This window comes from Melozone crissalis, unplaced genomic scaffold (assembly GCF_028551555.1).
Source record: "Melozone crissalis strain CALT ecotype California unplaced genomic scaffold, PUWL_Pcris_2 ptg000033l_1, whole genome shotgun sequence".
Classification (NCBI taxonomy): Eukaryota; Metazoa; Chordata; class Aves; order Passeriformes; family Passerellidae; genus Melozone; species Melozone crissalis.
The window spans coordinates 18,809,536-18,824,886 of record NW_026535811.1 but is presented as its reverse complement, the minus strand read 5'-3'; the positions used below and the strand labels follow the sequence as shown (position 1 = coordinate 18,824,886).

At 43.7% G+C, this 15,351-nt stretch overlaps 1 protein-coding gene across 2 annotated transcripts; it reads right to left on the bottom strand.

Annotated features, from left to right (window-relative positions):
* Positions 1 to 7,015: 7,015 nt before the first annotated feature.
* LOC128940640 (elongation of very long chain fatty acids protein 4-like) lies at positions 7,016 to 14,845 on the bottom strand. Of its 2 annotated transcripts, XM_054282191.1 has the most exons (7): positions 14,739 to 14,845; positions 13,084 to 13,271; positions 11,845 to 11,925; positions 11,063 to 11,119; positions 9,817 to 9,931; positions 8,727 to 8,854; positions 7,016 to 7,439 (listed from the first exon to the last, which is right to left on the bottom strand). In XM_054282191.1, exons 1-7 carry the CDS (start codon positions 14,794 to 14,796, stop codon positions 7,269 to 7,271), a joined length of 798 nt encoding a protein of 265 aa, XP_054138166.1. In that variant the 5' UTR covers positions 14,797 to 14,845; the 3' UTR covers positions 7,016 to 7,268. The 2 variants fall into 2 exon arrangements, with proteins under 2 accessions (XP_054138166.1, XP_054138167.1); XM_054282192.1 differs by lacking the exon at positions 11,063 to 11,119.
* Between the last annotated feature and the right edge of the window lie 506 nt (positions 14,846 to 15,351).

The window sequence follows — 15,351 nt, the reverse complement described above, 5'->3', positions numbered from 1 at the left end:
CTCGGCGTGTGTCCCCCCCCTCCCTATTCCCCAGCGGAATAAGAACAATGGAAGGGATTGCTTTGCGTTTGCACTCCCCGCTTCTGCTCCCTCGAGTTTCTCGCTAAATGAGTGCGGTTCCAAAAGGTGCTTCCCAAGCCAGCAAACGACATTTCTGCCGGGCTGTTTTCATGTTAACATTTGCAAGCACTTTTCCCATTGATGCATTCATAAACGCACATCCAAGGCTAAAACATTTCAGTAGATGCACATTTTATTAAAGAGAAGCGAGCAGCTTTACACAATGATACAATTACAGTTCAGTAATACAGTCGGTGGTGAGATCCTACTTGCTACATTCAAGCCATGAACTCATCTATTCTACTTAAGGTCTGCAGGGAAATACACTAAATATGTATATAAATACCGTATGACTAGAACCTATAGGTATATATACTCTTGGGGAGTTTCTGGTTTTCTAACAAAATTGACTGTTGACCATTTTGCCTTCCAGTTGGCATCACAGTGACATTTTTTCTTAAATCCTTATGTTGCCACTCATAGCTCCATCAAACACTTCACCTAGATTCACTGTGATTAGTGGCTTCTCCCTAATTTAAAACATTATCTCTGTGTATCAAATCTGCCCAAAGATATTAAAAGCAGTGCCAAAATAGAAAACCATAATTGCATTAAATGGTTTCTGTAAGTGGTGGCTTGCATTTTATCTCCAAGAACTGAGCACAGAATCGCCAACCTGTTTTGCCAGTGTGCTACTGAATAAATGACAGCTTTACTCACACCAGTAATTTCTAGAAGCAAAATTATGTAGGAGATAAATTGTTCTTTCAAAATAACGGCCCTTTGATTTACAGTTATTTAATGGGATAACATATTAAACCTGCAAAATATAGGATAACACCCTCTGGGACTAGCAAAACCCATGATAAATACAGACACATCACAGACACAGCTGTGCACCCCAATAAGGATTGGCTGATCTGCTACCAGTGCATATCAGGGATTACAACCAGAGTAGGGCTTGCACATTCAAAAACTATTCTGGTTTTCCAGCTCTGTCAGCAAGGCATTCTCCCTCCAAACATTGCCTCAGGAATAACCATTTATTATTTCAGGAGAAAACATCCTCAGACATCTGTGATGGTGGGCACCACTCAGAGCAGAATAAAGTGTACAGAAGAGCAGTAACTTGCTGCCTCTCAGATGTTTGTATCCATTCTGCCATTCCTTTATTAATAGCAGGGAATGCCTGGAAGGGACCATACCAAATTTAAGTTCTAGTTCAAGTTTCTAGCTTTTCTAAGTATCAAGTTGCAGTGTCCACATCCTGAATTTGAAGGCAGATAGGATTATGCTAAAGTGCAAAGAAAAATAAAGACTTGCCCAAATTCACTTGGATTAAAGCCTTGCAGAAAACCCTATGAAGAAAATGTACACTATTAATTGATAGATCGGAAAAATGCAGCTGCTTGTACAGCATTTGAGTGACTTGTAGCTACTTTCTTTGCAGCTTTAAAAGGTCTGAGAATCCATTACAGTGTCTGTATGTGTGGGTACAAAAGAAGAGCGGAGAAAAGGGACAAGAAAAAGTGGGAGCATGATGTTAAAGGGGAAGGAACATCTACTCCAAGCAGGAATTTTAAAGGACAATTTTTGTTTAATAGCCCTCACTTTTTCAGCTCAGTGTAAAGACAGACTCTTGAAGCACAGCAGAAAGCCAAGGTACTGGAGAGAAAAGATGACAGGCAGACTAAGGAAGAATAGGGCTGAGATGTGCTACTGATGTTTTAACCAGGCAGTCCCTGAAAAGTCCACATTTGTACTTGTGATTTAGCCAGAAGTTGAACACAGGAAATCAGTCCTTTACAATCCTGCACATCCACAACAAAACCTAGCATTCCCTGCAGCACCCACTGTGCCATTCCATAGCAGGTGTGGCTGCTGGGAGCTGTCCTTCAGCGTCCCACAGCAAGATGAAGGACCCGTCCCACAGAGAGGCGTGATGAGAAATGAGCCGTGGGGACTCTCTGCAGGGGCTGCATTCACCTACCCACACCCAAACTCACTCATACACACACTACACTCTGGTACCCTGACCGAGGACACCTTGGGGACATCAGTCTTCTCACAAATACTACCTCTTGGGCCATCCCTGTCACTGACAGGGAGTGGCAGCATAACAAAAATGAAAACACGACGCTGAGCAGTGAAGAGTGGCACACCAAGTTCTTAAGGCTGCCCACAGCCCTCCTCCTCCTCAGTGCTGATGGGAATCCATGTGCCTCCCTCGGCACATTTTGTGGGTACAGGGACCCCAGGGTGACATGGGTGACTCCCTTTTTTCCTTTTTCATAAGTTGACTAAAAAACAGCGAGGTTATGGCAGATGGTTAGGAAATCATCTGAAGCTGAGAGGGAACCAAAAGGGTTAAAGGCAAATCCGTGCCTCTGCCACTTGGTTAATTCCTCGGCAGCCTCATCCAGTGCTGAGAGGATTCAGGCCAGAGGGAGGCACTGCCTCAGTCCCGAGGGGAGATCCTAGAGAAAAGACTCCTGTTTCCTGTCCAGGAGGATTAAGTACCAGGCCATTGACAAATCACAATAAACATCTGGATGGAGATCTCCATCTATCAAGCCCTAATCCATGAAGCTATTTATTAATGAATTCAGCACATTCACACTGTTCTATATATAGGGCTGGCTGATCTTTCTAAATGTTTGGCTTCTAGGTGGTTTACCTCTGTATCAACAGATTTTTATTTTTTGGATGAAGCAATCTACTGCATTCTGATTTTTCTTGTTTAATTGTTTAGAGTAATTCTTTTGCCTTAAAAAAAACCAAAACCAAAAACAACTTAACCATGTTTTCTAATAGTATATAAAAAAATCCAATAGCTAAAACCCAGCCATGTCCCTGCATTTTATATTGCTTTGCAATTTTAAGCCCAAGTTCCTCTGGAAACTTTCCATCACACAAGGATGGAAAAAACATTAAATAGTAATTGATTTTCTTTTCTGTATTTTGTTTTGATTAAAATGAGAATCTCTCTCATTTATCTTCAGAGAGAAAGTAAGCACTGAGTAAATGGTCTGCTTAATTCAAAAGTAATTTGATCAGAACATCCATAATTTACATTGACTGGAACAGCAGGAAAGATGCTGAGCACTACCAGATATCAAGCTTATTCATTTCAGCAGCCTACTTGCACTATGCTTTTACATCTTGTCCATGGAAACTGCTCACCAAACATTTAATGACCCACAGTTTGTAAGAGGGAGACTTACACACCACCGTGCCCTCAAAAGTCATCTGTTCATAGGATTGAATAACACTCCTGCCCCCCGCACACATGGCTGTGGAGCTGAGCGTGCTGCTTTCCACACAGCTGTGCCAGCCTCATCCCAGAGGAGCTCCAGCCTTTGTCACTCAAATAGGTAGAACCAGCATTTGGTTCAGAGGTTTTCCACAAATCCAGCTGTGACAGGGTATTTTCAACCCATCCTCAAAGTTTTGGACTCTACCAGACAGCATGAGCCATCCAAGCTTGTAATTTATAATTTCCCACCCCTTTTGACTTCCATTGGTTTTCTGTGGTGTAATATTGAATTCCAGGGACTTGATTTTAGAGGGGAAATCCCATTTGGTGCCTTTCCTCTCTGTTAAGTTCCCGGAGCACATGGCTGTGCTTTCAGGTTTTTTGTTACAACAGGATTGCTCAGGTGGACAGTTCCAATTAGGACAACCCGATTTTAAAAGAGGAGAATGAAGACAAACAAGGGCAATCTGAAGGAGTAACCTGCAGAGCCTCTCAGCTATACCACTGCAGTTTTTTCTTCACTGCCAGTGCAAATATCCTCACAAGTTAATTTTGCTTGCATCAGTGCTTCTGTAACAGCTGTGCTCCATGCCAGTGTCTGTTTCTGTATGGAAAGCATGGTGTTTCTGGGCAAAATCAATTCCTCCTTATCATTCAACTGAAAATACTTCATTTTCATCCTGTGCCATCAAAGTCACACCAACAAAAAGCTCTTACTCATTCAAGATCAGGCCATTCACTCAGGCTGTGAGGAAGAGCGACAGGAATAAATCAAAGGTTTCATGTCTAGAACAAGTGGTGACAGCAGTGTCTGAATTGGGTGATCAGTCACTTCAAGCTGTCAGGTGAAATTTGTACTTTCATGTTTTGTTACCACCTATGTGGCCAGTGACACTCCAGAAACCATTGCTTTGTCGTACATAGACACAAATTAACCTGCATAGGCTGCATTAAAAACAGATAAATGGCATGTTTAAAAATACATGTATTTTAAGAGTGGAAAAGCAAGGAGTAATCTCATTCAGATTTCGTGCTTATTTCTACTTTTTAAGCAGTCATGAATCAAGGAAAATCAAAATATGTGATGCTTAGTCTGGTATAAAATTATTAGTGAACTTAGTTACTACATTCTGAAAACATTAAAGTGAGGGGGAAACTGAAGTCGAAACCTGCTCGTGTATAGGAAAAAGAGCATTAGATTGCTTTGTGAGCACAGATAATTTAGCCAGCTGCAGGAAATGCTCTACCACAAAACTAGGGGGCCAAAGGTACTGAGAGTTTAAGCAGGAGAGTGTAGCATTTTGTGTTTTATACAGGTTTTCTTGTAAAGTTGGTTATTTTTTATAAGTCGAGATTATGGTTTGACCCTCGGTTTCCCCCATGTTCCTCCCTCAAAATGGTTTGTCCCTGAGTTGTTTGTCCCTTGTTTTCCCGCCAGTGACCTGTCTGTTAAGGTGGCCGATCCCGTAGTCCTTCCCCTTATGTCCTTAGAAGTTTATCTCCTCCCTCCTGATGCTGCCCAGTTCCCCTGTCCATCATTGTAACCACACCCCCTTTATTTCGAGAAATTGCTATGTCAGTTGTCCCTTAAGATCTTTGTCTCCTGAGCCTTTTCCCTCCCCTGTGCAATATTTATTGGTTCAGTTGTGTCCCTTGCTCCTCCCCTGGGCTTCATTTATTGGTTCCCTCGTGTCTGCTCCTGTCACACACATCCCCTTTATCAGTGCCTTTCCAGCAGTCCTTCCCTGACACCGTCACTGGCCCCGCTTGGGACAATAAAGCGCCCTGGCACCCATACGAGTATCTGCTCTCTCCTTCCTTCGCCTCAGTGCTTCATAGTCCCGCTCTCGCCTCGCCACCCACGCCGCAGACGGCACCACTACCCGGGGTTCTTGCGAAGAACCTGCGAGTGGCGGGATTCGTGGTTTCCTTGGGCCGCTCCGGGAGCGGCTAGCCAGCATTTGTCCAGCTCCTGTGGCTGCAGGGCGAGACTGCAGGAGAGGGCCGTAAATTAATCATTAGGTGGACAAGCGTAATGTAACAGCTTTACTTGCACCGAGTCTTCAGCTCTGGAGAGCCCCCAGGGGAAATCCTCCACATGAATATGTTAGATTTACAGTAGATCCCGTTTTCCTGTCTTTCCAAACAAGAGGAGGAATGAAAGACCCATCCAGGGATTTGCTAGTTAAAAATCTGACAGAAGAAGAAGTACGGTATTTGGAAGTGTCACTATTTATTAATTTATTTGCAAAGAAAAATAGTTGACAGGAAGAAAACCAAGGTGGTGGATTCCTCTTCCCCAGCACGGATGCAGTGATTCTGATACTCACCAGTCACAACCAGAAGAGAGACTGCTCGAATCAAAGGAAGGACACTGAAGATGTGACCTCTGACAGTGTGAACAAGTCCTTAGTGGCTGTGTGTGAAGGGGAGGAGGGTGAGGAATAGCAGAATATTGTTTTAGCTTCCGCATGTGCATGGAGGGGCTGAAGGAAAGGATTGGGGTACGAGCACAGGGCAGTGAAGAACAAGTTGAATTTATTTTTTGCAGCCACTCAACTCCAGATTGGTGAAGGGCACACAGGTCTTTAGGGGTACATCCATTTGCTGTTCAGGCCAGATTTAGTCCTCTGGACATTCCCAGTGGAGTTAGACTTTTTTATATTTGAGATGGATTTGGCTTAGCAATGGCAGTGCATCATGTCACTAATTCCAATCCTCTCCTTCAACACCTTTGTGTTTTACAAAATACTACTACTCTGTAGTACCAGTTTTAATCAGCTGAGCAGGATTCAATCAATAATTACCACTTTGTAGTTTAATTAGGATCTTCAAAGTACTATCACATCAGAACTTCAACAGTATTTAACAGTTGGCAGATGAATGTAAGTGCCAAATTCTAGTTGTAGTTGATTTAGGAGGAAAAAAAAGAAGCCAGTTAGTGATATCTTAAAATCAATGGAGCTATGCAGCTTTGCACTACCCAATGAATTGATTTTATACATTTTATATTAATTCTTATACAATTAGGTAGTGGAGGTGGTTGCTTATGGTGTTGTTAAACTCTTTATGTTTGACAAGAAGCAAAATATAAAAATAACAGTATTAAAAATAATAACAGATTGGAGAAAATGTTATGAAAAGGGAACATCAATCTATTCTTTCTAGTTGAGTTATGGCATCTACAAGGAGCAATACCAAGTATCTTCATGTATTAAAATCCTCTGTTGGTATGAGAACAACCAAAGGGAAATGAGCATTCCAGAAAATGGGGCATGGTGACTCTTACTGCACTGGCTTCTTATTAGGATGAAAGTGCTAATAATGCCTTCTTTAGCTTCAGGACAGTGAAGACACCTGTCCAGCCAGACAACCTAATGTGCAATTTCTTTGCTGCTTATACTGATAAGAAGTTAAACCATCAGGACCACCCCAGGCCTAGTAGGAGCTTCCTTAGCAGGACGGGTGGGATGCAGTGTACATCCTGCAGTCCCTGTGGATTCCTGGCTGCTGCTGCTACCTGGACATTGATTTCCAGGCTGGAGGCACATGACCCTGCCTGACCTACAACAACAAGCTGAGATAGTTCTGTGGATGCAAAGAAACCCTTTACAGCCTAAGAAATGAGGCAGGGAGTTGTAGCTGGCTGCTAGACCTTGGACACCAAGTTAAAGATGGAAGAGAAAAAGACCTTATCTTGCAAATGTCCCAAAGCCTGCTATGCTTGTGACTACTTGGCTTAGCTTGGCCTCAGCTTAATTAAGTGAGCTCCTCAGTTCCTAAATCCCTGAGTTTACATCATTCCTTTCTTCTCCCTAACCTGGGATATTTGAAGGCTAGACGTGAGCCTCACACACACTCCCCAGATACATTTCCTTCCTGGAACCATGTCACAAGCAGCAGAGAATGCTCATGTTCATCAGGCTGTGCTCTCTGTCCTCTTTGATTTCCTTCAAGTCAGCTTTTCCCGCTTTCCCCTGACGTAGGTGTGATAGTAGAAGCGTAGGAAGAGAGCCAGGAGGCTGAGGATGTAGAGGAAGACTGCAGTGTTGAAGCCATCGGGGAACGGGCACTCTGTGAAGAGGTTGTAGGAGGAATGAGCAGCAATGGCCACAAACTGGCACTGGAAGAGGTGGAAAAAAGAAGCAGTGAGATTAGGGGACCTTCATGAGATACACCTCAGCTGGCCATTGAGACCATCACAGCTATCACAACGTCCTAGCAGTGTCCTCAACCCAGGGGATCACCTGCTTGCCTCTCCTGACATCCCTGGGAACCTTCCTTTCAAGTTTAGCAGTGTTTTCCCACCAGGAAAGATGTCCATCAAACCTGAAGGCTTAACCAATCCTGTCTCTCCTGCCCTTGGCTCATTTCTCTGCCATAGTGCAGTAACTGAGATGCTGGAATATGAAAAGTGAAGGTGATAGATTCCTCTTCCCCAGTGGTAATCAGGTTGTTACACCCATAATTATTTTGATTTGTATTTTAACTTGCACAGAGGAAATACAGATACTACATTTATTCATTTAAACATTCAACATTAATATTTTTTTTGTATTTTACTAAGTTACCTGTCTCAATACCCTGAAGCAATGAGTTCTACGTACCAAAGAGCTATTAAATATTTTTTTTCCTTTGCTATAATTTGCATTAGAAATACCTTTTTATTTCATGCAATGCTTTCTTGTTCTGTTTTGCCATGCAGGCTAAGTAAGAATTCTGGAGCAGTCTTCACTGCACCAGTGTTTTACACATATCCTCTTCCTCTTCCCTTGTAACTGTATACTTTTGGTTTGCAAAGCCTCTCTTTGAGTGGAAAAAATCTCTCCTACAACCATTGTCCTTGTTTGGACCATTGCATTTATGCTGTATCTTTAAAAAAACACGGATTTTTCCAGATTTGTAACTTCATCAGAGATGAGGGAAAGAAAATCCAAAGGGATTTTCTAGAGAAAGAGTAATATTCACACATTTCTCTTTAACTTGCCTGTTTGCCTAGAGACCCTCTTCCTTTCTGAAGGAACTGAATCAAGGCTCCCCAGTCTGCTGCCTTATTGAGAATCCAGTTTCCCTGAACCACTGTCCCTACCTCTCCACATCAAGCTCCGTTTTCACTGCTCCATATACAACATAAAAAAGAGGAATCCAATTGTTAATTTTTCTCTTCCCTTCCCATTACAAAGCTGTGGATAATTAGTTTGAGATGGTCACTGAAGGCCTCTGATAGTCTTGTGAAAGCATTTGAAGCAGGTCACCCATGGCTTCGCCTCTCAGAGTGGCACATGAGGGCACCTGGGAACGTGCTGCCTTCCATGGACAGCAAGCAAATGGAGCCAGTGAGGTGACAGACAGCAGAGGCCATCACGCCTGAGCCATGGGAGGGCAGGGGTGAACACCTGGAGCTAATTACCAGCTGCAGGATGGTCAGGTAACGCTTCCACCACAGGTGCTGGCGCATCCGCGGTCCCAGGCTGGCCAGGGCATAGTAACCGTACATGAAGATGTGGACAAAGGAGTTCAGCATCCCAACAAAGAAGGCTGAGGAGTGAGAAAGTGAGGGTGAACAAGGCACACGACGCATTCCAGGCTAACCCCGTGAAGGGCTAACAGCCACTATGATGACGCTTCCAAAACATACCACATCCACCTCTGTGCATAACATTCCACCTGGGATCTCATACCTCCCATGCAAAACCAGGACACTGTGGAAGCACATTAGCTTCTCCCTTCCTTCAGCATCCAGAGTTGTTGCATAGGTTGGGTCAGAAGGGACCTTAAAGGCCATCAGCTCCAATCCCCAGGGCACATCTCCCACGAGAGTTGCCCCAAAGCCCCATCTCATCTGGCCTGGAACACTGCCAAGGCTGGTGTATCCATGATATACCCATCCCATATCAAGTGTTCAGAGACAGAGAAGGGCTTCAAAGGCAGAGGAGAGACTTTGATCGTCTGACGTAAGCATTTCATACCATTCTGGTGTCAAGGCTGTGTAGCCAAAATGACTTCCCAAAAAAAGAATGCCTCAACATCTTGTATAAGGCCTACCAGAGTACCCAGATGCTTAGTAGACAGATGCTTCTCTTCCAGTTGAGCAAAAAGGGGCAGTGTTCTGGATACCGCCCAGAAATGGGCACAGCCACAGCAGGAAACAGAGCCAGAACCTGGCCTGCTGCCCCAGGGCCTCTGAGTGGAGAGAGAGGGAGCACTGCTCTGGGAGGAGATACACAGTGACCTTCTGTGGGATGTTATTTTTTTCTGTTTTGACTTGCTCTGATGGCACACTCTTATTCTGGTTGAGGCAGTGAACAGGGCAGCCTAAACAGCCCCAAAAGCTGAGCAGATGGGATCATCTGAAATGCACATGTTTTTCTCACCTTTGGAAGTAGGTGAGCTTCCTACCTGCCATTCAGCCCATCTGCACTGTTAATGCTACCTCTATGGCCCAAAAAAGCTGTGAGAAACACAAGGTTTTCTTGCAGCAGCATTTCTTGCAAGCATACCTTGTCCTCCAGGCACATATTTGACCCCTGACCACCAGTTGAAGAGCATAGAGCCGTGATGGTACACATGCAGAAAAGTCACCTGCTCTTGTTTCTTGCGCAGAATTAAGAAAACCTGAAAGAAGCCAGGCAAAGGAGAACCTTGAGTTGACGTGTCTAGATAAAAATTTCACAGTAAAAAGTTATAAAAATAGTTAATTATGAGTCTGAATCTCCCAAACCCATTTCCTCTGCTGTTGACAAAAACTGGTGAAACACAATAGAACTTGTAGGGGGAGCTAGAAGACAGAATTTCTTCTACAAAGCCCCAGATATTTTTATGTCTGGATTCAGGGTCCAAAGTCCAAAGAGGACACATCTGAGACTCTAACTGACCTTCCATACAATTCACAGCTGCTTGGATCTGCTCCTTTTCAGGACATAGCTTGTATATTTACCGCTACTGGACAATAACCCATAGAAAATCCACTGTGTTGAATGGCCAAACCCTCCTGGAATTTGCATTAGTAAGCAGAAGGGTTTTGCCAGATGAATACATGTCAGGTCACTGCATTTCCCCATGCATATTCATACACACACAACAAAAAGTGAATCTGCTTTTCAGGCACTCAGGACTGGCAAAAAGCTGTTTTGTTGCTGATGCAAACAGAGAGGGGATCAGCCAAAACCCTGGCAATAGATCTAGGAAGGATCCACATGTTCATTCACATTTCAGTGGGTTGTTAACTTACACCCCAGAGAGCTGAAATTTCAGGCTAGGACACAGCTGTCTTCTGCTGGCCAAGCAGAGGCCTTGTCCAGTCACTTAGTTCATTTACAGTGCAGAAGGACACCTGACGACAAGCTGTAAAGAGGTGGACTTTAAATTCCTCCAGGACACAAACCTTTAGTGCAGAGCTCTGGGAAAATCCATGGCAGCAGAGATGCCAGGACTTGTCCAGCTCCTTTTCAGCCTCACTGTTAATCAGCCAGCCAGGCAATAGCAGAACCTGTGTGGCACCAGCAGCTAAAATTTTGGGGACCCACCTGGCAGCAGCCAGGGGTAAAGCCTCTCCCCTAGCACTGTGCCCAGCCTCAGGAAGGGTGCTGGGGAGGGAGTGTGTGCAGCCAAGGGACGGAGACAGGCAGCGAATCAATATGTGATCAACCCAGGGCGTCAGTTCTGGCACACTGCCCCTTTCTGCCAAAGAAGTATCTGTGTCCAGCCCCTGTCCCGCTGAGGAGCTGAGAGCTGAACCCTCCTTACCGTATCCAGCAGCTCGATGACTTTGGAGAAGAAGAACAACCAACACACTCTTGCCATCTGCTGGGCAGCACAAGGCACGGCGGTTAAAGCTTTACCCCGAATCAACACATTTTCAACCACGCTGTATCCCTGCCCACCTGCCCACCCGCGGTCTGCAGCAAGGGGGAAAATTAAGGGAAATTAAGGGGCCCTTTTTTTTTTTTTTTTTTTTTTTTTTGTCCAGATGGCAAGATTGAAAAACTGAAAAGATACTACGATGCTTGTATTGTAACTCCAAATTCAAAGAGAAAAATCTCATGCAGCATTTTTGGAAAGCTGATGCTGGTGGGACCCAAACCCCTGTGATGACCAAGAAATAGTTTTAGCTAAACCCCCCTGCTAAAAGAAGGGTTAAGTGAGATTTCTGTCATACAAGTCAGAGGATACAAAAATCAGTTTTCTTGTTGGAAAGAGATCACCCAGAATCCTTATAATCCATGCAAAGAATCACATTTATTTCAATAATTGATTTGCAATATTGATACTTCAGCTGGTAAGATCACCCTCTCTGCAATGGTCAAAGAGCAAACTTAGATGGCTGGGTTGACTGAGATGATTAATTTTAGAGACCTAAAGCAAAGCACAACAACTGTTGAAGGAGACAATTTAGTGGAATAGATTTACAGGCAACAACAAACTGGAATCAAAGCCTTCTTAGCCAGGCAAATTGCTATTTATGAGCAAAAGGATCTGCCTAGCCATGGGAGGGCGGGGCCTAAGGCAAGCTTTCTCCAGAACTGTACCCTCATTCCCAGCTCACTCCGGCTGTAATCCACTGGCTGGCACAGGTAGCTGTAGTTAGCCAAGACTGAAGTGACCAGAAACTGAAACAGACAAAAAGCAAATAGAAATCAGTTTTCTGTTCAATGCCATCTGTTCTGAAAAAGATGGGCATATTAATGCTAAGGTAGTGAGGTTTCAGTCTGATAGTACTGACAGAAAATACAGGGACAAATAGTAAAAACCTAAAACAAAGTACTTCACATCCTGGTTGAAATCTCAAAAAATGCAAATTGGGCCTGGGAAGATTTGTATTTCTTTGTGTAATCACTGGAGGGCTCAAAACTACTTCAGCAGGAATACTGAATTCTAGGCTTCCAAGTTTCTCTGAGAGACTCTGCTCTCCTTTGCAAAGATCTTTCTGTTCTGTTCTGGTAGGTTGCATTTGCTTGTTCACTGGAAAGCCAAAAACTGGACCAAATAACCAGTAGAACTGAACAATCAAGTGTAGAAAAGCAATTTGCACACCTGTCCTCAGATGGAGCAGCATTTGTTAAAAAAAACCAAAAGCAGTTAGTGTTAATGTAAGACTTGTAATACAAATTAAAAGGGCATATTTGTTGGCAACAGAATGTTTTTGAAACCTATTTGGCCATGTTCCCTCAAAGACTTTTCAGTGGCCTACATAAACTTGGGGGGAAAGGCTTGTAGAAAGGCTTATGCATTAAGAACAAGCAGAAAAACAAGTTCTTAACATTCTCAGCAGCAGGAAGACAGAGAGTGCTTGGCACTTCCGGAGAGAACTGCCAACTTTGGAAAATCATAGATTGTTCGAAGGGACCTTAAAGATCACCTAGTCCCAAACCCCTGCCTTTGGCAGGGACATCTTCCACTAGTCCAGTGGTTCTTATCCTCAGAGATGGATCCATCACCAGCCAGACTCGAGACGAAATGAGATCATTCCACATTCTCCACAAAATCTGTGCCTAAATGGGGAATTCCCAACCTGCAATTCATTCATTCAGCATGAATGAAATTCCATGTTAATTTCATGAATGGTGGGTATATTGAGAAATGGGAGGAAATCAAGCACAGCAGGACAATACTGCTCCTCTTGTGGCAAAACATGGACATGTCCAAACCAGCTTCCACTCCCTTCAGCAGAGTCCATCAGCAAAAGCTGTTCAAACCCTGGAATCTGGAGGCTCTGGAATTCAAACCTTTCTCAGGTGCTTACCTAGGAGCCAATCCTGCCTCCTCACCTCATAAAACATGTAGCTGGATAATGCCACCATGGCCAGGTTGTAGGTGAGCAGCAGAGCCCTCAGCTCCAGCTGCTGCCGCTGCCGCATGCAGGACGGTCCCAGTGCCACCATGAAGAGGTAGGAGGTGAAGATCAGGGTGACTGGAAGTGGGGAGTAAACCAGTGGCCACGGGTCTGTCCTTGGATCTGAGAAGCAAAACACACAGCCACAGCTGGCACCTCCACACAGCAAGGGGCGGATATATTTAATTGTATTTCAATACTTCCCTTGGGTGCGCTCGCTGCAGAAAGAAAATTGGTGTCTTTGTGTCTTTGCAAAGCTGCACCTCAGTCCTTCTGCTCTGACTCTGCCAAAAGGACTTAGCACAAAGGTTTTAGCCGAATTTTTGGGTATGGACTGCTGTACTGGAAGGCAGATCTTTCCTGGGATGAGCTGGAGCCGTCCCTGGGTGAAAGGAGTGATCCCAGATACTGTGTAGGTAGGCACAGGAGCAGCCAAAGCAACAGTGGCTCCTCAGGAGTGTAAATTTACAATTTTAGAATAAAAGTGTTTCAATCTTTGGTGTTACTTCCTTACAATCCTCAGGATATCTAAAATTCTCCACTCCTTCATTTTTATATCTGCTCATACAGTGGGCTCTCTTAAGAAGCATGAATTCACTAGGAAATGCCAAAACACTTACCCTGCTGTAACAGCTCTTTGGTCCTACAGCAAACTGAAGAGATTTTCTGTCATGCCACCTCCTCCTAATCCTGCTGTCATCCAGGATATATTATATCAGCAAAAACATCCCAGGTACCATTCATGCTTTCCTTTGCTGTGTGATCACTGCTCTGTCAACCCCCTTCATTTTTTTATAAATGCCGTACCAGTCTGGACAACTCTGTTAATCCCTCTCCCTTCTAAACCTTCCAGTTCTTTATGATGGGTGTTATGAGCTGTGTTAGGAGCTCTTTGACATTCCATTTCTAGATTTAGCAGCTCATCAGAAGTCCTGGATCACAATTTATACTTTCTTGTGAAATTTAAGTCGTGAAACATTTACTGAGCCTTATGTAAAGTCTAAGCATTATGCCTCATGTCTTCCTCCTGCAAGCCTGCTGTTCTACCTTCATGGCATTTTGTGGCTTTTCTTTACATCCAGAGATACTTCACAGCCCTTTGGAACCAAATTGAGCCTTTAACTAATGAAAATCTGATGTCTCCTCACTGCAAGCTGTCAAATCTCAAGCACTGAGGAGTGGTTCCTGCCAATATTTCATTTGATAACAGGTTTTCCTGGCATCACAAAGAGTTTAAACCCCCCAAAGTATTAACTCTTTAGTCAACTAAGCTTTCTCATGACACATGAATATGCATTTAAAAAAATCATGTTCTTTAGTACTCCAGACTCAACAATCTCAGGCATTTATTGCTCCTTGCCCACTGGGAAATTCCTCGTCCCTTCATTCCTTACTGTGATCCAACTGGAGGGTCAATGAGATATATTTCAAGACTTAAGGGAAGTTCGTGATCATGGAGAAGGAAAAGTGGAAATCTTCTTATTTAGGAAAATGTGGGCTAGGGTAAAGATTTGCATTCTTTTTAGGTTTGGTTTTCATGATCATGCTGTTGATGCAGAAATTCCCATTTTAGACAGCATCTCTACCTACCTCCACTTTCAAGAATCCAGTTGTAGAATTCCTGAGTTTTCTGCCAAGTTGAAGCCATCCCAAGTTCTGGAAAGAAATTAACTTGACTGAGTCAGGAATGAGGAGGTTCTTTAGACAAAGAACTACAGCGGAAGTTGAAGGATAAGGAAAGGATAGGATAACAGAAAGGATAACAGTTTGCTTTCTAAAAAAATTAACTTTTAGACCAGGATTAAAGTCCCCTTTAAAAAGGGAAGAAAGAGAAGCCCCCCCCCCCCCCCCCCCGCAATGATTAGCTACTTAACTTCCAGATTCTATTTATTTATAAATTTTAATAATTTATTATTTAATTTACAAATTTTGATGTTGCATGGAGTTTTCACCTCTAAAAAATGCTCTGAGCAGCTGCATGTGATCTGCCAGATCCAGGAGGGAACTGCCAGTACCACTGGGAAATCAGTCACATGGCATTTTTTCCTAAAGCAGTGTGGGCACAACATTCATGTGAGGACAAACACCAAGTGTCATAACTGCATCTTTCCACAGGTAGTATTAGATATTCCCAGTGCTGGAAGGCAGCTAGGGATTCATTCAGCACTGCTGCAGCTCCAGAGGTGTTAACAGAGCTGGTTAT